Source organism: Salmo salar, chromosome ssa26 (assembly GCF_905237065.1).
Source record: "Salmo salar chromosome ssa26, Ssal_v3.1, whole genome shotgun sequence".
Classification (NCBI taxonomy): domain Eukaryota; kingdom Metazoa; phylum Chordata; class Actinopteri; order Salmoniformes; family Salmonidae; genus Salmo; species Salmo salar.
This window is the reverse complement of record NC_059467.1, coordinates 29,174,841-29,196,087: the sequence shown is the minus strand read 5'-3', so window position 1 is coordinate 29,196,087 and position 21,247 is coordinate 29,174,841. Positions and strand designations below refer to the sequence as shown.

Below are 21,247 nucleotides of genomic sequence, written 5' to 3'. Positions count from 1 at the left end.
ACAGACTCTCAGCTCTGTTATGAGACTCAGACTTCTCATTGAAGGTGACTCAGGAAGGAACAGTGAATCAGATTATCAAGGTTTAATGGGATTTAATGTCTTCTTCTCTCAGGCCAGTTTTGTGGCGTCCGGAAACCGCACAGACATTTCTCTGGACGACCCCAACTTCTGGGACAAGTGGGCCAAGAAGGCTGAGATTGACATGGACACTGCCAATGGCAGAGTAAGTAATGCTTTAGTTTAAACACTGAACCTGCTCTTTCTGGCCATGATGAGATGTTATATAGGAGATAAGATCAATGCCATGAGTGAATTTGCTACAGTAGTATCTGAGTATCTGTGTGTGTTCCTCTCCTGTTCCACAACAGAACAGCCTGGTAATTGACACTCCGAGGGTGAGGAAGCAGACCCGACCCTTCAGTGCCACTAAGGACGAGCTGGCAGAGCTGTCAGAGGGTGAGAGTGACAACGAGGACAAGCCCAAGCTCCGCCGGCCCCACGACCGCCTCAACAGCTACGGCAGGACGGAGTGCTTCAGAGTGGAGAAGAACCTACTAGTATACGGGTCAGTGGCAGTGACTGGACCAGTTATGCTAGATAATATACAAACCAACATTGATACTAAATAACAATGTTCTTTAAAACTTATATTGGGGACCCACAGGATGTGCAGACTTGAGTTTCAGCCCAGACCAACCACATCTTGTTCTTAGTGTTACTGCTGTACAGTATTGTGTCTGTACTGAGGCTCTCCTGTGTTGTCCACCTATATTGTACAGTGTTGTGTCTGTACTGAGGCTCTCCTGTGTTGTATATCTATATTGTACAGTATTGTGTCTGTACTGAGGCTCTCCTGTGTTGTCCACCTATATTGTACAGTATTGTGTCTGTACTGAGGCTCTCCTGTGTTGTCCACCTATATTGTACAGTATTGTGTCTGTACTGAGGCTCTCCTGTGTTGTATATCTATATTGTACAGTATTGTGTCTGTACTGAGGCTCTCCTGTGTTGTATATCTATATTGTACAGTATTGTGTCTGTACTGAGGCTCTCCTGTGTTGTCCACCTATATTGTACAGTGTTGTGTCTGTACTGAGGCTCTCCTGTGTTGTATATCTGTATTGGGTCTGTACTGAGGCTCTCCTGTGTTGTCCACCTATATTGTACAGTATTGTGTCTGTACTGAGGCTCTCCTGTGTTGTCCATCTATATTTTACAGTATTGTGTCTGTACTGAGGCTCTCCTGTGTTGTCCATCTATATTTTACAGTATTGTGTCTGTACTGAGGCTCCCCTGTATTGTCTATCTATATTGTACAGTATTGTGTCTGTACTGAGGCTCTCCTGTGTTGTATATCTGTATTGGGTCTGTACTGAGGCTCTCCTGTGTTGTCCACCTATATTGTACAGTATTGTGTCTGTACTGAGGCTCTCCTGTGTTGTCCACCTATATTGTACAGTATTGTGTCTGTACTGAGGCTCTCCTGTGTTGTCCACCTATATTGTACAGTATTGTGTCTGTACTGAGGCTCTCCTGTGTTGTCCATCTATATTTTACAGTATTGTGTCTGTACTGAGGCTCTCCTGTGTTGTATATCTATATTGTACAGTATTGTGTCTGTACTGAGGCTCTCCTGTGTTGTCCACCTATATTGTACAGTATTTGTCTCCAGTGTTAACCCTCTCTCCTGTGTCGTCCAGGTGGGGTCGTTGGAAGGACATCCTGCTCCATGGTCGTTTTAAGAAGCAGCTGACAGAGCGTGATGTGGAGTCTATCTGCAGAGCCCTTCTGGCCTACTGTCTGGTTCACTACCGCGGTGACGACAAGATCAAGAGCTTCATGTGGGACCTGATCGCCCCCTCTGAGGACGGACAGACCAAGGAACTACAGAACCACCTGGGTACGTTACAACCTCTCAATGACCAAACCTCAGGGGTCCAACCACAGATTAGAATCTGGTTCCTCTCAAGGAATTCTTCCTTTAAAGGGCATTTCCCCCTACCACTGTGCTATTGGTTTACTGTTAATACTTTTAATGTGAATTTATAAACCGGTGTCCATAACCACAAATTGTATCTGTGTTCCTCCCTCAGGTCTGTCGACCCCGGTCCCCAGAGGCAGGAAGGGGAAGAAGATGAAGACTCAATCCAGCACGTTTGACATCCAGAAGGCTGAGTGGATCAGGAAGCACAACCCAGAACACATGCTGCAGGACGAGGGATACAAGAAGCACCTCAAACACCACTGCAACAAGTAAGAAGCTACTCTTGGTACTACAGGCCTATAGTATTAAATATATTCAGTACACTTTTAGATTTGTTTTAATGGTATTGTTGCCTAATAGTTAACATTGGAACAAACAACTTGTCTTTGTAAATGTGTCTTAGCTTGGTTTTTATTGATGTTGGAAATAAACATAGGTTCTTGTCTCTGTCATATATAGAGTTGAGGTAAAAAAAATGGTAAAGTCTCATATTTTGTATTTCCCTCAGTTTTCTTCAGTGTATTGACGCTAGCCTGTGTGAAAACATAATTGTATGTTTTTGTCAGTAGCAGAGATTTGACTCCTGCACATCAACACCACTGTCTGTAATTAAGACAAATTGAAGCAGCCATCTTCTCCATCTGTTGCTTTGCTCTATTAATGACCGTGAATCAGATTATAGATTACACTGCTGAATGATAATCATCTGAATGGGATTTTAACCCAAACTAATAGCTGTCATTGATCTTTTATTGACAGATACAAAAAACAGATTATACTACAGCCAGGGATTTATTATATTTTATATAAAGCTACATAGATGATGGGAAGAAGAAAACAACTCTTACATCCAATGAAATGGTTTGACATATGAACCTATAAGTTAGCAGATAATGGTTGTTGAGATATAAAACATAGATGATGGTTGTTGAGATATAAAACATAGATGATGGTTGTTGAGATATAAAACATAGATGATGGTTGTTGAGATATAAAACATAGATAATGGTTGAAGGAGATATAAAACATAGATGATGGTTGTTGAGATATAAAACGTAGATGATGGTTGTTGAGATATAAAACATAGATAATGGTTGATTGAGATATAAAACATAGATGATGGTTGTTGAGATATAAAACATAGATGATGGTTGTTGAGATATAAAACATAGATGATGGTTGTTGAGATATAAAACATAGATAATGGTTGAAGGAGATATAAAACATAGATGATGGTTGTTGAGATATAAAACATAGATAATGGTTGAGGAGATATAAAACATAGATGATGGTTGTTGAGATATAAAACATAGATGATGGTTGTTGAGATATAAAACATAGATGATGGTTGTTGAGATATAAAACAGATAATGGTTGAAGGAGATATAAAACATAGATGATGGTTGTTGAGATATAAAACATAGATGATGGTTGTTGAGATATAAAACATAGATGATGGTTGTTGAGATATAAAACATAGATGATGGTTGTTGAGATATAAAACATAGATGATGGTTGTTGAGATATAAAACATAGATGATGGTTGTTGAGATATAAAACATAGATAATGGTTGAAGGAGATATAAAACATAGATGATGGTTGTTGAGATATAAAACATAGATGATGGTTGTTGAGATATAAAACATAGATGATGGTTGTTGAGATATAAAACATAGATGATGGTTGATGAGATATAAAACATAGATGATGGTTGTTGAGATATAAAACATAGATGATGGTTGAAGGAGATATAAAACATAGATGATGGTTGTTGAGATATAAAACATAGATGATGGTTGTTGAGATATAAAACATAGATGATGGTTGTTGAGATATAAAACATAGATGATGGTTGTTGAGATATAAAACATAGATGATGGTTGTTGAGATATAAAACATAGATGATGGTTGTTGAGATATAAAACATAGATGATGGTTGTTGAGATATAAAACATAGATGATGGTTGTTGAGATATAAAACATAGATGATGGTTGTTGAGATATAAAACATAGATGATGGTTGTTGAGATATAAAACATAGATGATGGTTGTTGAGATATAAAACATAGATGATGGTTGTTGAGATATAAAACATAGATGATGGTTGTTGAGATATAAAACATAGATGATGGTTGTTGAGATATAAAACATAGCTAAATAGATGATGGTGAAATGTGTTAAACTACAGTAAATAGATGTAGGTTGCTGTCTTTCTAAAGGGGGTTGTTTGGGGGTTTGTCTCCTGCCATCCTGCTTTAGACACAGAGCCATGCAGGGCTTCCACAGAAAGTTCCCCATTGTTCCCAGAGCAGTAGTGCTGAAGCCAGGGATCGTCCGATGGGAGGCACGCTGGGCAAACAGGGACACGCTCTGTGGCTTTGCTGACCTCCGCGTTTTCCCCTCAGGGAGGAATGTGGACTGACGTGGGGATGGGGCATGCACAGGCATGGCCCCCTACTGTCCCTGTCCCACACAGAGATCCAGAACCCTGTCCTTAGAAGATATGTGTTCAATACTGTGTAGCTACTAGTACTGGCATGTTAGGAAATGTAAGGTTAAGACTGACAAGGTCTGTGTTCTGTTGGGATATGTGTAACATTCTCAGTATGACTTGTGCTAGTACATGTCATATATATGATCTGCATGTGATTGTGGGTGTGTGTTTACCTTTATGTATCTGACTGTTTGTATCATGTGCTTGTATAGTAAATACAGTATGTACATGAGTGTGTGGGTATTTTACAAGTGTGTGTGTACGGTTGTGTGTGTGTGTGTGTGTGTGTGTGTGTGTGTGTGTGTGTGTGTGTGTGTGTGTGTGTGTGTGTGAACTCACGCTCATGTGCATGTATGAGCTCTATGTCTGGTGCAGAGAGGTTCCCTTCTCTGTCAGATACCTCCCACACTCCAGGCTGTCTGTCTGAGTGTAAGAGAGAGAGAGAGAGAGCGAGAGAGGGAAAGAGTGATGTAGGGCCTTGCTGACAGCTACAGGAAACAGCAGCTGCTGCGGGGAGACCCAGGGCACAGCCCCTCAGAGGCAGGGAGGGAGGGGAGAGGCCTGGACCTGAGCCTCACCACTGGAGCTCACAGCTCTGCCTGTTCTCATGTCACTCCCTTTCCACTAGTGTCATACTGGATGTGTAAAGCTAGGGCCACACACACCATCTGAAGAAATCTACACTGGACCTTTTAACCTGCCACAATTAGATTTTCTCAGACCCTAGCTTAAGAGAGGAAGGGAGACTAGAATGTATGCCAGTCCATCACAGATCAGGCATACCATACCCCACCCACCACCCTCCACCTTCTACCTCCTGACTGATGCCTGGCTGGGTGCGTCATGGAAACAGCATCTCTCCTCTGACTCAGCCTGCCTCTCTCTTCTCTCCTCTCCCTGCCAGCCCAGAGATCACATCATATCACACCGCTCATCTCTATGGCACAGACACTGTCTCACTCTCTACTCTCTATGGCACAGACACTGTCTCACTCTCTATGGCACAGACACGGTCTCAGTCTCTACTCTCTATGGCACAGACACTGTCTCACTCTCTATGGCACAGACACGGTCTCAGTCTCTATGGCACAGACACTGTCTCACTCTCTATGGCACAGACACTGTCTCGCTCTCTATGGCACAGACACTGTCTCGCTCTCTATGGCACAGACACTGTCTCGCTCTCTATGGCACAGACACTGTCTCGCTCTCTATGGCACAGACACTGTCTCGCTCTCTATGGCACAGACACTGTCTAACTCTCTATGGCACAGACACTGCATCAGGGACTGACTACATATTTTCTATCCCACTCCATTTTGGGCATGAAGACAACATTTATACAGTATATACAACAATACAAAATGTTTCCCTTTGCATGGACAGTTGATCTACCGTGACGAGCTAGGCACAGTATTTCAGTCATCTACCGTGACGAGCTAGGTACAGTGTTTCAGTCATCTACCGTGATGAGCTAGGTACAGTGTTTCAGTCATCTACCGTGACGAGCTAGGCACAGTATTTCAGTCATCTACCGTGACGAGCTAGGTACAGTATTTCAGTCATCTACCGTGACGAGCTAGGCACAGTGTTTCAGTCATCTACCGTGACGAGCTAGGTACAGTATTTCAGTCATCTACCGTGACGAGCTAGGTACAGTATTTCAGTCATCTACCGTGACGAGCTAGGTACAGTATTTCAGTCATCTACCGTGACGAGCTAGGCACAGTATTTCAGTCATCTACCGTGACGAACTAGGCACAGTATTTCAGTCATCTACCGTGACGAGCTAGGTACAGTATTTCAGTCATCTACCGTGACGAGCTAGGCACAGTATTTCAGTCATCTACCGTGACGAGCTAGGCACAGTATTTCAGTCATCTACCGTGACGAGCTAGGCACAGTATTTCAGTCATCTACCGTGACGAGCTAGGCACAGTATTTCAGTCATCTACCGTGACGAGCTAGGTACAGTATTTCAGTCATCTACCGTGATGAGCTAGGTACAGTATTTCAGTCATCTACCGTGACGAGCTAGGCACAGTGTTTCAGTCATCTACCATGACGAGCTAGGTACAGTATTTCAGTCATCTACCGTGACGAGCTAGGTACAGTATTTCAGTCATCTACCGTGACGAGCTAGGCACAGTGTTTCAGTCATCTACCGTGACGAGCTAGGCACAGTGTTTCAGTCATCTACCGTGACGAGCTAGGCACAGTGTTTCAGTCATCCAGGAGGAAAGTGAGAATGTGTGTGAGAGTGTGATATTTTGATTGTGTGTATGCATGAGTGTGTGTGTGTGTGCATTTACGGTCGTGAGTGCGTGTGAAAGTGAAAGCCGTTCTGCTCTCTCAGCGTTTGTGCGTGCTGAGGCTTTGTGGTGACCGCGGGCGGGGCTGTGTCTGTGTGCAGGGTGTTGCTGCGGGTTAGAATGCTCTACTACCTGAAACAAGAGGTGATGGGAAGCCAGTCACAGAAGATACTAGACGGCGTGGACTCCAGGTGAGCTGAACTTTCACCTCTTTTACAACCAAACAGCTCTGAACATTGACAGACACACTTAGAGTAGAGTACACAACATTTCCAAAGCTCACTGACGCTCTCTCTGTCTATCCTCTAATTGGTCATTTCAGTTATTAGATTATTTGAAGAGGATTACACTATTTACTCCATTATTTTGAGATGGTCAGATTGATCGGTGGCTATTCAGGCTAGACTGAATGTTATGCCAACCAGTTCAGCCAGGCTGCCAGCACTATGCCAGTATTTGTTTAAGTTTGGGATTTCTGGTAAGCTGCTGGCACGCAAATTCAGCTGACACATCGTTTTAGAAGGTTCCGTTTACATTCACTTTTTAAATGAAAACTTGTTCATTCATAGGCCCATGTTGTTCATGTTTTACATGGTAAGGACATAGACCAAACATGACAGGTCATTCCCATACATACTGTAGCTGTCTCTATCTATCACCATATCTGAAGGAGGGCACAGCTAGTCAGACTCAGGGAAGGAAAGTCCATGTATAGAGGAGGGTACAGCTAGTCAGACTCAGGGAAGGAAAGTCCATGTATAGAGGAGGACACAGCTAGTCAGACTCAGGGAAGGAAAGTCAGTAGTCACTCCACCTGCTGTTGAAAGATGGATCAGCAGCTTCTCAGAACCAATACTATTGCTGAGGATATACAGAAGTGGGTGCAGAAAAACTTAGAGTATTTCTAGCCTCCAGACACATTTTAAGCCTTGATGCTGACCTAAAAGTCTTATCGGAGCTCATGGTTTTGGCTGTACCACGCTGTTGCTTATCTGAGAATCTATGTTGGGATGGAAACCCAGCTGTCATAGTACCCATGAGTCCCCCATGCTATACATATAGACCTGTTCCTCCTGTCATGTTGTGTTCTGTCCACGCCCCCTCCTCATCAGTGAGATCAAGATCTGGGTTCCTGAGCCCGACAGCTCTGAGCTACCAGCCCTGTGGTGGGACAACATCTCTGACAAGTGTCTGCTGTTGGGGGTCTACAAGCACGGTGAGTCGACAATAGAGACCAGGGATGTACAGTGAGGGAAAAAAGTATTTGATCCCCTGCTGATTTTGTACGTTTGCCCACTGACAAAGAAATGATCAGTCTATAATTTTAATGGTAGGTTTATTTGAACAGTGAGAGACAGAATTACAACAAAACAATCCAGAAAAACGCATGTCAAAAATGTTATAAATTGATTTGCATTTTAATTAGGGAAATAAGTATTTGACCCCCTCTCAATCAGAAAGATTTCTGGCTCCCAGGTGTCTTTTATACAGGTAACGAGCTGAGATTAGGAGCACACTCTTAAAGGGAGTGCTCCTAATCTCAGTTTGTTACCTGTATAAAAGATACCTGTCCACAGAAGCAGGTTTCTTCCTAGGTTTTGGCCTTTCTAGGGAGTTTTTCCTAGCCACCGTGCTTCTACACCTGCATTGCTTGCTGTTTGGGGTTTTAGGCTGGATTTCTGTACAGCACTTTGAGATATCAGCTGATGTAAGAAGGGCTATATCAATTAATTTGATTTGATTCCAAACTCTCCACCATGGCCAAGACCAAAGAGCTCTCCAAGGATGTCAGGGACAAGATTGTAGACCTACAAAAGGCTGGAATGGGCTACAAGACCATCGCCAAGCAGCTTGGTGAGAAGGTGACAACAGTTGGTGCGATTTTTCGCAAATGGAAAAAACACAAAATAACTGGCAATCTCCCTCGGCCTGGGGCTCCATGCAAGATCTCACCTCGTGGAGTTGCAATGATCATAAGAATGGTGAGGAATCAGCCCAGAACTACACACGAGGATCTTGTCAATGATCTCAAGGCAGCTGGGACCATAGTCACCAAGAAAACAATTGGTAACACTACGCCGTGAAGGACTGAAATCCTGCAGCACCCGCAAGGTCCCCCTACTCAAGAAAGAACATATACATGCCCGTCTGAAGTTTGCCAATGAACATCTGAATGATTCAGAGGACAACTGGTGAAAGTGTTGTGGTCAGATGAGACCAAATTGGAGCTCTTTGGCATCAACTCAACTCGCCGTGTTTGGAGGAGGAGGAATGCTGCCTATGACCTCAAGAACACCATCCCCACCGTCAAACATGGAGGTGGAAACATTATGCTTTGGGGGTGTTTTTCTGCTAAGGGGACAGGACAACTTCACCGCATCAAAGGGACGATGGACGGGGCCATGTACCGTCAAATCTTGGGTGAGAACCTCCTTCCCTCAGCCAGGGCATTGAAAATGGGTCGTGGATGGGTATTCCAGCATGACAATTACCCAAAACACATGGCCAAGGCAACAAAGAAGTGGCTCAAGAAGAAGCACATTAAGGTCCTGGAGTGGCCTTGCCAGTCTCCAGACCTTAATCCCATAGAAAATCTGTGGAGGGAGCTGAAGGTTCGAGTTGCCAAACGTCAGCCTCGAAACCTTAATGACTTGGAGAAGATCTGCAAAGAGGAGTGGGACAAAATCCCTCCTGAGATGTGTGCAAACCTGGTGACCAACTACAAGAAACGTCTGACCTCTGTGATTGCCAACAAGGGTTTTGCCACCAAGTACTAAGTCATGTTTTGCAGAGGGTTCAAATACTTATTTCCCTCATTAAAATGGAAGTCATTTTATAACATTTTTCACATGTGTTTTTCTGGATTTTTTTGTTGTTATTCTGTCTCACACTGTTCAAATAAACCTACCAATAAAATTATAGACTGATCATTTCTTTATCAGTGGGCAAACGTACAAAATCAGCAGGGGATCAAATACTTTTTTCCCTCACTGTACTAACTGACCCACAGGCCTGAGACATCTAGAATGTGTGATACTAGGGCTACGATACTAACATAACACTTAGTATAAAGTCATGTATTTGGCATGTATTCTAAGTGGGTTTACTAGAATGGATATTGGAACAGAGCCTAGACAAATGTAGAGAGTGAAAAAGGGTCAGGGGGAATTAATCAGATACGGTATAGTATATACAATTCTGAGTTAGTAGTGTCATGTGGGAAACGCACTGTAGGTGTTTTCATGTTCTTCCATGGGGATGTAGTTTACACTGGATGACAGCTGTCACACTCACCTTTGGGGGAAAGTGGCCAGCTGTATGTTTGTTTTTTATCTCTTCAAGTTTCCAAGTTTTAACCTCTGTTTGCTTACCTCTCCACTGTGGTCCACTCATACAGGTTATGAGAAGTACAACACGGTGCGTGCAGACCCTGCCCTCTGCTTCCTAGAGCGGGTGGGCCGGCCAGACGAGAAGGCCATCGCTGCTGAACAGAGAGCCAATGACTTCATGGATGGGTAGGTAACATTACACATCATGGCTGACTGACTGAATGACTGAGTCAGCTAGTTAGCTTGTCGGTCTCCTCCACTGAGTCAGACAGGGCTTAGACACACAATGACACACTTAAAAAGTTTCAGTTGTTGTAACACTTTTTATAACCAGTCATAAAGCTATGATAGAAAAGGAAGAAACCAGAAACTGATATTATTGTATAAACCTTTTCTGAAGTGAATCTGAGTCCGTGTTTATTTCAGAGCTGTTAGGAGCTGCCTGCAAGTTCCCCTGTCTGTTACCTTGTGTGGCCCTTGCTGACTGACTGAATAACTGGCTGACTTACTGGCTGGCTGACTTACTGGCTGATGGTTGTTATCTGTGTTTGTAGGGACGTGGATGACCCAGAATACAAGCCTGCCCCAGCCTTGCTGAAGGACGATATGGAGGTGAGGCCACAACGAAGGGGGGCAGAACAGAGCCAGCACAGCATGTGTATTCTCTGCCCCTGTAGAGACGAGACAATACAGGTTGTTTTGAGTGTTATTGTGTCCAGTTCTGTGTCCAGTGTTTGAACACACACTTCTCTCCTCCATAGGATGACGCCTCCTCTCCTGGAGACCTGGTTGTCACAGACAACCCTGGAGGTCAGTTACATCTTTCTATTCAGTCTCTTTCTACTCAGCTTTTGTACTATCACAACCAATACACATCATATTACTATATCTACTACAAGTCACTACTACTACTAATACTGCTACTACAAGTCACTACCACTACTACCAGTCACTACTACTACCAGTCACTACTACTAATACTGCTACTACAAGTCACTACTACTACCAGTCACTACTACTACTAATACTGCTACTACAAGTCACTACTACTACTACCAGTCACTACAACTACCAGTCACTAATACTACTACTGGTACTAATACTACTACTACCAGTCACTACTACTACCAGTAACTACTACTACTATTAATACTACTACTACAAGTCACTACTAATACTACCAGTCACTACTACTACTAATACTACTGCTACAAGTCACTACTACTACCAGTCACTACTACTAATACTACCAGTGACTACTACTACTACCAGTCACTACTACTACCAGTCACTACTACTACCAGTCACCGCTACTACTACTACTAAACTCAGCAAAAAAAGAAACGTCCCTTTTTCAGGACCCTGTCTTTCAAAGATAATTTGTAAAAATCCAAATAACTTCACAGATCTTCATTGTAAAGGGTTTAAACACTTTTCCCCATGCTTGTTCAATGAACCATCAACAATTAATGAACATGCACCTGTGGAACGGTCGTTAAGACACTAACAGCTTACAGACAGTCGGCAATTAATGTCACAGTTATGAAAACTTAGGACACTAAAGAGGCCGTTCTACTGACTATGAAAAACACCAAAAGAAAGATGCCCAGGGTCCCTGCTCATCTGTGTGAACGTGCCTTAGGCATGCTGCAAGGAGGCATGAGAACTGCAGATGTGGCCACGGCAATATATTGCAATGCCCGTACTGTGAGACGCCTAAGACAGCGCTACAGGGAGACAGGACGGACAGCTGATCGTCCTCGCAGTGGCAGACTACGTGTAACAACACCTGCACAGGATCGGTACATCCGAACATCACACCTGCGGGACAGGTACAGGATGGCAACAACAACTGCCCGAGTTACACCAGGAACGCACAGTCCCTCCATCAGTGCTCAGACTGTCCGCAATAGGCTGAGAGAGGCTGGACTGAGGGCTTGTAGGCCTGTTGTAAGGCACGTCCTCACCCAACATCATCGGCAACAAGGTCGCCTACGGGCACAAACCCACCGTCACTGGACTAGACAGGACTGGCAAAAAGTGCTCTTCACTGACGAGTCGTGGTTTTGTCTCACCAGGGGTGTTGGTCGGATTCGCCTTTATTGTCGAAGGAATGAGCGTTACACCGAGGCCTGTACTCTGGAGCGGGATCGATTTGGAGGTGGAGGGTCCGTCATGGTCTGGGGCGGTGTGTCACAGCATCATCGGACTGAGCTTGTTGTCATTGCAGGCAATATCAACGCTGTGCGTTACAGGGAAGACATCCTCCTCCCTCATGTGGTACCCTTCCTGCAGGCTCATCCTGACATGACCCTCCAGCATGACAATGCCACCAGCCATATTGCTTGTTCTGTGCATGATTTCCTGCAAGACAGGAATGTCACTGTTCTGCCATGGCCAGCGAAGAGCCCGGATCTCAATCCATTGAGCACGTCTGGAACCTGTTGGATCGGAGGGTGAGGGCTAGGGCCATTCCCCCCAGAAATGTCCGGGAACTTGCAGGTGCCTTGGTGGAAGAGTGGGGTAACATCTCACAGCAAGAACTGGCAAATCTGGTGCAGTCCATGAGGAGGAGATGCACCGCAGTACTTAATGCAGCTGGTGGCCACACCAGATACTGACTGTTACTTTTGATTTTGACACCCCCCCCCCCCTTCGTTCAGGGACACATTATTCAATTTCTGTTAGTCACATGTCTGTGGAACTGGTTCAGTTTATGTCTCAGTTGTTGAATCTTGTTATGTTCATACAAATATTTACACATGTTAGGTTTGCTGAAAATAAACGCAGTTCACCTTGAGAGGACGTTTGGTTTTTGAGTTTACTACTACCAGCTACTGCTACTACTACTACTACTACTACTACCAGTCACTACTATTACTACTACTACTCACTACTACTACAACTAGTTAATACTACTACTAATACTACTACCATCAGTCACCACTACTACTACTACTAGTCGCGACTACTACTACTACTACTACTACTACAGCTAGTTAATACTACTACCAGTCACCACCACTACTACAACTACCAGTCACTACTACTACTACTACTACTACTAGTCACTACTATTACAACAACAACTACTATATATTTTATTACCAACAGTCACTTCTATTACAAACAGTCACTACTACTAGCGCTTCTACTGCTGAAACTACTACAACTTCTTACACTACTATAAAACAACTTAAAAAGCATTCTCCCTGATTAAACAATGTGTGTGTGTGTGTGTGTGCTCTCCAGAGGGTGCTCCAGTGATGATGGAGGGGTTAGGTGGTGGAGGTGGAGGAGGAGGAGGAGATGCAGCCTACTGGCCCTCCTCCTCAGTACTAACAGCCAGACTGAGACGTCTGATCACAGCCTCTCAGCGCTACACCAAGTCCAGACAGATCCTCCACATCCACCAGACCCAGCACACCACCCAGGTTACACCCTCACTGTGCCCCCTGCCACCCGCCCTCAACGACACTATCAACCCCAAGATGGCCGCCAAAATAGAACGCCAGCAGAGGTGAGTGAAGCTGTAAGGCCTGGACAGAAACGTAAAGTTAGCCACAGTCTATAACTTATACCAATGTCTCCTTCTCTCTTCTTTCTCTCCTCCCTCTCTCTGTGTATATCTCTATCTACCCCTATTTCTCTTTCTCTCTGTTTCTCCCTCCCTCCTCAGATGGACGAGGCGAGAGGAAGCTGATTTCTACCGTGTGGTGTCTACCTTTGGTGTGGTGTTTGACCCAGACCTGGGCCGTTTCGACTGGACCAAGTTCAGAGCCATGGCTCGGCTGCACAAGAAGACAGACGAGAGTCTGCAGAAGTACCTGTGGGCCTTCACTGCCATGTGCAGGAGAGTGTGTCGCCTGCCACCCAGAGAAGGAGGTGAGAGAGGTGCTGTGCCACCTGTATAAAGGGTGTGGAAGTCAATATACTTATAATCTGTATACTATGTTGTGTGCTTACTAATACCGGCTGATAATGTGCTTACAGTATGTCAAGGTTCATGATTTCAGGAAATGCTGGGGAAACAAGCAAGTGATAAGGTTAACGATCAATGGAAAGTTAAACAGCGAGTGGAATGAGTTCACACAAAATGCAAACACAGATGTATGAATTATGCAGGACAGCCTTATTCTCTCTCCCTCTCTCTAGACACAGCGGTGGACCCCTCCCTGTCCATTCAGCCCATCACAGAGGAGCGTGCATCTCGTACCCTCTACAGAGTAGAGCTGCTACGCCAGGTCCGGGAACAGGTCCTGCGCCACCCCTTGCTCTATGAGCGCCTGCCCCTGTGCCAGCTGGGCTCGGACCTGCCCGTGTGGTGGGAGACCGGTACCCACGACCGAGACCTCCTAATCGGGGCCGCCAAGCACGGCGTCAGCCGCACAGACTACCACATCCTCCGAGACCCAGAGCTCTGCTTCATGGCTGCCCAGCGCAACTACAGCCAGAATAAAGGAGTCCAACAGCCATCCCAGACCCCTACTCCGCTCCTGAACCCCCAGTATCAGGCTAGTAGAGACCCAGCCTTGGCAGAGTCCCCAGTGCCAACCCCAGCCCAGATGGAGAGGGAGGACATCCTGGGGGCAGTGCCCAAAGAAGAACCTCTCTCGGAGAGGGAGGAGCGCATGGAGAGAGGGGGTCAGGTGGAGAGGTGGAGTCCCCAGCCTGCCCCTCTCACCCCTACAGGGATAGAGGAGAAGCCTGACCTGGGGGTGGTGAAAGGAGAGAACGAGAGCCACATGGTGGCGGCACGGACCAAGCCACTCACGCCCAACTCAGCCGCCAGGAAAGAGAAGAAAGCCAATAAAAGAAGTCGAAGAGAGGCCAGACGAGCCGCCTCGGCAGCGTCAGACTCCGACTCGGACGGCTCCTCCTCCAGCTCTTCATCACGATCTTCTTCATCATCGTCATCATCGTCCTCTTCCTCCTCACGCTCCGGATCCAGCTCCTCTTCATCTTCATCCTGCTCATCAGGCTCCTCATCTTCCTCTTCCTCATCTTCATCTTCCTCTGTTGACAGTGAGAGTGAGGGAGAGGAAGGAAAGACCAAGGGTGAGTGCTGTTGTTATTATTTTGGTTCTTGCAGTGAAAGACTTTTACAGTACCGTTGAGGCAATCAATGTTGTGATTTTGCCAAAGTTGTTAGGCTGTCTGAAGTTGTGTTGTATATTTAGAGGTTTTCTAAAGTAGAGTTATATTGCATGTTCTTCCAGTCCCGACAGTGACCAGTGTGAAGGGATTTGACGAAGACAGTGTTGCGTCTCTCAGCACCACTCAGGATGAGATGCAGGACAGTCATGTGACAGAGAACGGCAGCAACAACTCACACCACCACCCCTTCCAGGGAGGATACATGCTGGCTGCATCCTACTGGCCCAAGGTAAACACACACACCAAACCTCTTTGTGTTTCAGTTCTAGCCTGGGTTAGTTTCCTGAGAATCCCAACCATGTTGAAACAGCCCTTAGTAGGGTGTTGCTCATGATAATCCAGTTTTATTTCATCCTTCCACCAGACGATATAGTCCGGGCAAAAGCCAATCAGCATCCAGGATCCAAACAACTTGTTTTATAATGTCCCCTGTCCCCCTGTAGGACCGTGTGATGATCAACCGTCTGGACAGTATCTGCCAAGCAGTGCTGAAGGGGAAGTGGCCGGGGGCCCGGCGGTCGTACGAGGCAGGAGGGGCCGTAGCCTCCTTCTACACCACCAAGCTGCTGGACAATGCAGCTGCGGCCAACAACAACAGCAACCTCTGCTCAGCTTCCGCCTCGGCCTCAGAGGACCCTTCTGCCTCCCCTCAGGGTTCAAAGGTGAAGAAGCATGTTGCAGGAGAAAAGGAGTTCTCAGTGAAAATGAATGAAGTATGTTGATTTCCGTTACTCCCCTCTCGTAGGACCCCACACCACTCCAAAGCCTAATTGCGGTGTTTCAGCATGTTTTGTTGGGGATTGTGATTTTGTTGTTTTGGCTGCTGCCTACAACACTAATTTCTACCCACTCTATGTGGATTGGGATCCAGGGCTGTAATTACATTTTTACATAAATTAGTCATTCATGGATGGGAAGCTAATAAGAAGCTTAGTGTGGAGAGACACTGGGGTTTGAGAAGGTTCATCTGATTGAGATGGGGCTGGCTCGCTATTGTGGGGGATTGTGATGGGGCTCTAGTACTGTGGGTGTTCTGTCTCTAATGGGGCTGATAGCAGCTGGGCTATTAACCATGCAGGCCTGCTTCCTGCTTGCTTTAATACTACAGTAGCTAGCTATGAGCCTACATTGCCATAGCAACAGAGGGAGGAGCATTTGTGTCAAATATTCTATAAAATGGCCACTGACTTGCTGCTACAGTGTTGCTGGGGCTTTCCTGACCAGTTTGGCTGGAATCTTGACCTTAATAAGGAATATGCTGAAAGCTGCAGCCTTCCCTGTGACATAGTCCTTCAGTAAACTCCTGACATTGCATAGACAACTTACCCTATATGCTTCTAGCTGCTACAGTATATGCTGTGTCCCTACTCATAACTATCCCAACTTCCAAGCATACAGACTGCTCTGTATGACAAGCCAACAAAGTATTGTGCCAATGCAGTGAAAATCAAAACAAGCACTTAGACCCCCTCCCCTTTTTCTGTTATGTTTTGGTTAGTTTTCTTTCTGTAGAAGGGGCTCCAATGCCATCAGACTGTGTGAACTTGTGTTTCTGTGTAATTGACTGACAGCCTCTCTCTCTACAGCAGGAGGGGGGTCTGAAGCTGACCTTCCAGAAGCAGGGGTCCGGCCAGCCCCTGAAGAGGCCCCTGGAGCCTGAGGAGGGGCCCCTGAGCCAGCAGCAGTACCTTACAAGGCTCCATGAGCTCCAGAGTGCCTCAGACACCAGTCTGGCTGACTTCACCAAGCCCCAGGCTGCCAGCTTCCCACAGGGTACATACAGACTAGGACTGACCACAAAGTCCTGTTCTTACAGCAATGTATTGTTAGTTTATACAGTTGATAGTTCATACTAGGCAGGTAGCCTAGTGGTTAGATCGTTGGACTAGTAACTGAAAGGTTGCAAGATCGAATCCCCGAGCTGACAAGGTAAAAGTCTGTCGTTCTGCTCCTGAACAAGGCAGTTATCCCACTGTTCCTAGGCCGTCATTGAAAATAAGAATTTGTTCTTAACTGACTTGCCTAGTTAAATAAAGGTAAAAAAATAAAAATAACTGTCTGGTAAAGAATACCCTTCATGAGGAATCTCAAAGCTAAACTGTGTGCTTTTTATTTGGTATCAATAGATGGCAGCAAAGATACATTTCCCCATATGTAGTACATTCATGATTGTGATGGTGTGTACTGCTTTAGTCTTCTGTTTTAATCTGGGACACGTTGTTTGTGTGTTTCCAGCCTCTACAGGTCTGGCGGGTCAGATGAAGCTGAACGGCGGTATGGATGGCCAGCCGGTGGTGAAGAGGAGGAGAGGAAGGAGGAAGAATGTGGAGGGGATGGACCTGCTCTTTATGAACAGGAAAAGAGGACCAGCCGTGCCTGAAAGCGTAAGATCTTACTTTACTTTTCTCTCTTCTCTTTGTTGCTCTACGTCTTCCCTGTCAATCCTCTCACTCCTATCTTGCTATCTTAGGTCCTTCAACATTTAGTCCTTAAACACTGGGTACTGGAAAGCTACATGTGATTGCATGGTTTTAAGAGATATTTAAAGTTTGAAGAGTATGCCTAAATGTGTTTACCTAGCAATTGAAAATAAAATATAGGATTTACTGTGTGTACTGAAGTATAGGAGGCTGTATGAGGGGTATGCTAGCATGCCTATACAAACACTAGCCACTTGATATTCACTGATGGGATGATGTCTACCCTGCATCTCCAGGTGCCCCCGGCGTGGGGTGGTATGATTCAGGCTGGCACTGGGCTGTCTATTGCCTCAGGGCAGGGTAACCCCCTAGGGGGCCAGGGCCCTATGGACACAGAGAGCAGGGTCTCTGTCATCAACCTGAAAGATGGGACCCGTCTGGCCGGAGACGATGCCCCCAAGAGGAGGGAACTGGAGCTGTGGCTAAAAGAACACCCAGGCTTTGTGGCTGACACAGGGGCCTTCATCCCTGTGAGTCCCTCCCTTCCTCTTCCTCACCCTCTGATTCTCCATTCCTCTATCCCTAACCCAGGGTTCATTAAGGGCTGTGAATATACTGTACAACTACAATAGACATCCGTCAGGGTTACGGTCAATTCCATTCAGTCAGTTCATGACATAAACAGAAATTCCATTTGCAATTTGAATCACATTTCCATTGACAGTAGATATTGTTTTGGATGTAGTCCTGTAATTGAACCTCTGTATCCCTGACCCTCTCTTCTCCTCCTCAGGGAGTGAATAAGAGGCAGCTGGAGCAGTTCCAGCAGGATGGTAGACCCAAACAGAAGAGGCATCGCTGCAGAAACCCCAACAAGATCGATGTCAACAGTCTGACAGGAGAGGAGAGGGTCCAGATCATCAACAGGAGAAATGCACGCAAGGTGAGGCGGCAGTAGACGTACGTGTGTGTGTGTGTGTGTGTGTGTGTGTGTGTGTGTGTGTGTGTGTGTGTGTGTGTGTGTGTGTGTGTGTGTGTGTGTGTGTGTGTGTGTGTGTGTGTGTGTGTGTCTCATGTTGTCCTCCCCTCCTCTCCCAGGTTGGTGGGGCCTTCGCCCCCCCTCTAAAGGACCTGTGTCGGTTCCTTCAGGAGAACCCAGAGTACGGGGTTCCACCAGAGTGGGCCGACGTCGTCAAGCAGTCGGTAAGTCTGATAGCCTTTACCTCCTTCATATGCTGTAGAACATCCCACAAGTCTACTTCACGTGTATAAAAGAGGAATAATAGAACTACATGTATCTAGCTTGGCAAGTTGTCAGTGCAGTAACTGTGGTATAGTTAAGAAATAAGGCCCGAGGGGGTCAGGTATATGGCCAATATACCACGGCTAAGGGCTGTTCTTATGCACAACGCAATATGGTTTGCCATATACCACAAACCCGAGGTGCCTTATTGCTATTATAAACTGGTTACCAACGTAATTAGAGCAGTAAAAATACATGTTTTGTCATACCTGTGGTATACGATCTGATATACCACGGGTGTCTGCCAATCAGCATTCAGGGCTGGAACTACCCAGTTTCTAACTGTAGTTATCTAATGAAGTTGTTGATTAGAGTGCTAACTCTGTGTTTCTCTGTCTGTCCTTCAGGGCTACCTCCCAGAGAGCATGTTTGACCGGATCCTGACAGGACCCATCGTACCAGAGGAGGTGAGTCGGCGTGGACGGAGGCCCAAGAGCGCCCTGGCCAAGGCTGCAGCTACAGCCAACCAGGGGGGCCCATCCCTGGGCCTCAACCCCCTGCTGGCCAACGGCCTCCTCTCTGGCATGGATCTATCTAGTCTACAGGCCTTCCAGCAGAACCTCCAAAGTCTCCAGTCACTGCAGCTCACTGCCGGCCTCATGGGCCTGCCCACCGATGCTAACAACCTGGCCGCCATGTTTCCCATGATGCTCTCTGGCATGGCTGGGCTTCCCAACCTCCTTAGCATGGGGGGTCTGCTGGGGAAGCCCACACAGGACGCCACGGGGGGAGCTGAGCAGAGGAAGAGGAAGAAGGGAAGCAGAGAAGGAGGAGGAGGGGAGCCCTCGTCTGCCTCCTCCAAAGCCCCCTCCTCCTCCCACTCCCACGGCCCATCCCACACCTCGGACACCAAAGGTGAAAGGACAGAAGGTCAAAGCAGGGATGGAGATGGCCGCATCCCCAGTGTCCATTCCCCCTCTAGTTCCTCTGCCACCACCTCCACCACCACCCCACTAAGTGCTTCTGCTGCCCAGGCAGCCTCCAGTCACCCTCTGTCTCTTAACCCCTTGTTACTCTCCAGTATGCTTTACCCAGGGATGCTTCTCACTCCAGGCCTTAACCTTCCTGTGTCCACCACACAGCCACCACACAGTGACTCAAACAGTGACTACAAACCCCACAAGCCCACTAAGACCTCTCAGACCGCCCCCTCAAAACCTCTGTCGCCAAGGAGAACACCAGAGCGTCAGGAAGAGGAGGGTCTTGGTGACAAGAGGGAAGAGTCAGGGGAACACAAGGAGGAGAACAGTGGTCCAGAAGGCTCGGGGAAGGCGGAGTCATCTTCATCAGAGTCTGGGAGTTCTTCTTCATCATCTGATGGGTCATCAGACTCCAGCGATGAAGACTGAGCCTAATGAAAATATACATCTATTTATGGATCTATTAGAAATGTACACACATACAGTACCAGTCAAAAGTTTGGACACACCTACTCATTTAAGGGTTTTTCTTTATTTTGACTATTTTCTGCATTGTAAAATAATGGTGAAGACATCTAAACTATGAAATAACACATATGGAATCATGTCGTAACCAAAAAATTGTTCAACATATCAAAATATATTTTATATTCTTCAAAGTAGCCACCCTTTGCCTTGATAACAGCTTTGCACACTCTTGGCATTCTCTCAACCAGCTTCTCCTGGAATTCTTTTCCAATAGTCTTGAAGGAGTTCCCACATATGCTGAGCACTTGTTGGCTGCTTTTCCTTCACTCTGCGGTCCAACTCATCCCAAACCATCTCAATTGGGTTGAGGTCGGGTGATTGTGGAGGCCAGGCCATCGGCCAGGTCATCTGATGCAGCACTCCGTCACTCTCCTTGGTCAAATAGCCCTTACACAGCCAGGAGGTGTGTTTTGGGTCATGGTCCTAATAGTTCTACCAAATGCAAACCAGATGGGATGGCGTATCGCTGCAGAATGCTGTGGTAGCCATGCTGGTTAAGTGTGCCTTGAATTCTAAATAAATCACAGACAGTGTCACCATCAAAGCACCCCCACACCATCACACCTCCTCCATGCTTCACTGTGGGAACCACACATGTAGAGATTATCCGTTCACCTACTCTGCGTCTCACAAAGACATGGCGGTTAGAACCAAAAATCTTAAATTTGGACTCATCAGACCAAAGGACAGATTTCCACCGGTCTAATATCCGTTGCCTGTGTTTCTTGGCACAAGCAAGTCTCTTCTTATTATTGGTGTCCTTTAGTAGTGGTTTCTTTGCAGCAATTCGACCATGAAG

At 46.1% G+C, this 21,247-nt stretch overlaps 1 protein-coding gene across 8 annotated transcripts in view; it reads left to right on the top strand.

The window, feature by feature from the left end:
- The window catches only part of LOC106587586 (chromodomain-helicase-DNA-binding protein 9), a 121,828-nt gene extending 101,329 nt beyond the window's left edge, over positions 1–20,499 (top strand). For 3 of the 8 annotated variants that reach the window (XM_045708563.1, XM_045708564.1, XM_045708562.1), the window contains exons 21-40: positions 113–223; positions 369–565; positions 1,701–1,900; positions 2,094–2,253; positions 6,893–6,982; positions 7,904–8,007; positions 10,189–10,306; positions 10,675–10,732; positions 10,882–10,930; positions 13,373–13,640; positions 13,800–14,005; positions 14,276–15,178; positions 15,340–15,506; positions 15,721–15,990; positions 16,864–17,050; positions 17,513–17,661; positions 17,994–18,227; positions 18,491–18,640; positions 18,796–18,900; positions 19,348–20,499. In XM_045708563.1, coding sequence (XP_045564519.1) covers positions 113–223; positions 369–565; positions 1,701–1,900; positions 2,094–2,253; positions 6,893–6,982; positions 7,904–8,007; positions 10,189–10,306; positions 10,675–10,732; positions 10,882–10,930; positions 13,373–13,640; positions 13,800–14,005; positions 14,276–15,178; positions 15,340–15,506; positions 15,721–15,990; positions 16,864–17,050; positions 17,513–17,661; positions 17,994–18,227; positions 18,491–18,640; positions 18,796–18,900; positions 19,348–20,349 — 4,728 coding nt within the window. In that variant the 3' untranslated portion in view covers positions 20,350–20,499. The remainder of the gene's footprint in view (positions 1–112; positions 224–368; positions 566–1,700; positions 1,901–2,093; positions 2,254–6,892; positions 6,983–7,903; positions 8,008–10,188; positions 10,307–10,674; positions 10,733–10,881; positions 10,931–13,372; positions 13,641–13,799; positions 14,006–14,275; positions 15,179–15,339; positions 15,507–15,720; positions 15,991–16,863; positions 17,051–17,512; positions 17,662–17,993; positions 18,228–18,490; positions 18,641–18,795; positions 18,901–19,347) is intronic. The other 5 variants (XM_045708568.1, XM_045708567.1, XM_045708566.1 and 2 more) reach the window with 3 other exon arrangements.
- The last annotated feature ends 748 nt before the right edge of the window (positions 20,500–21,247 follow it).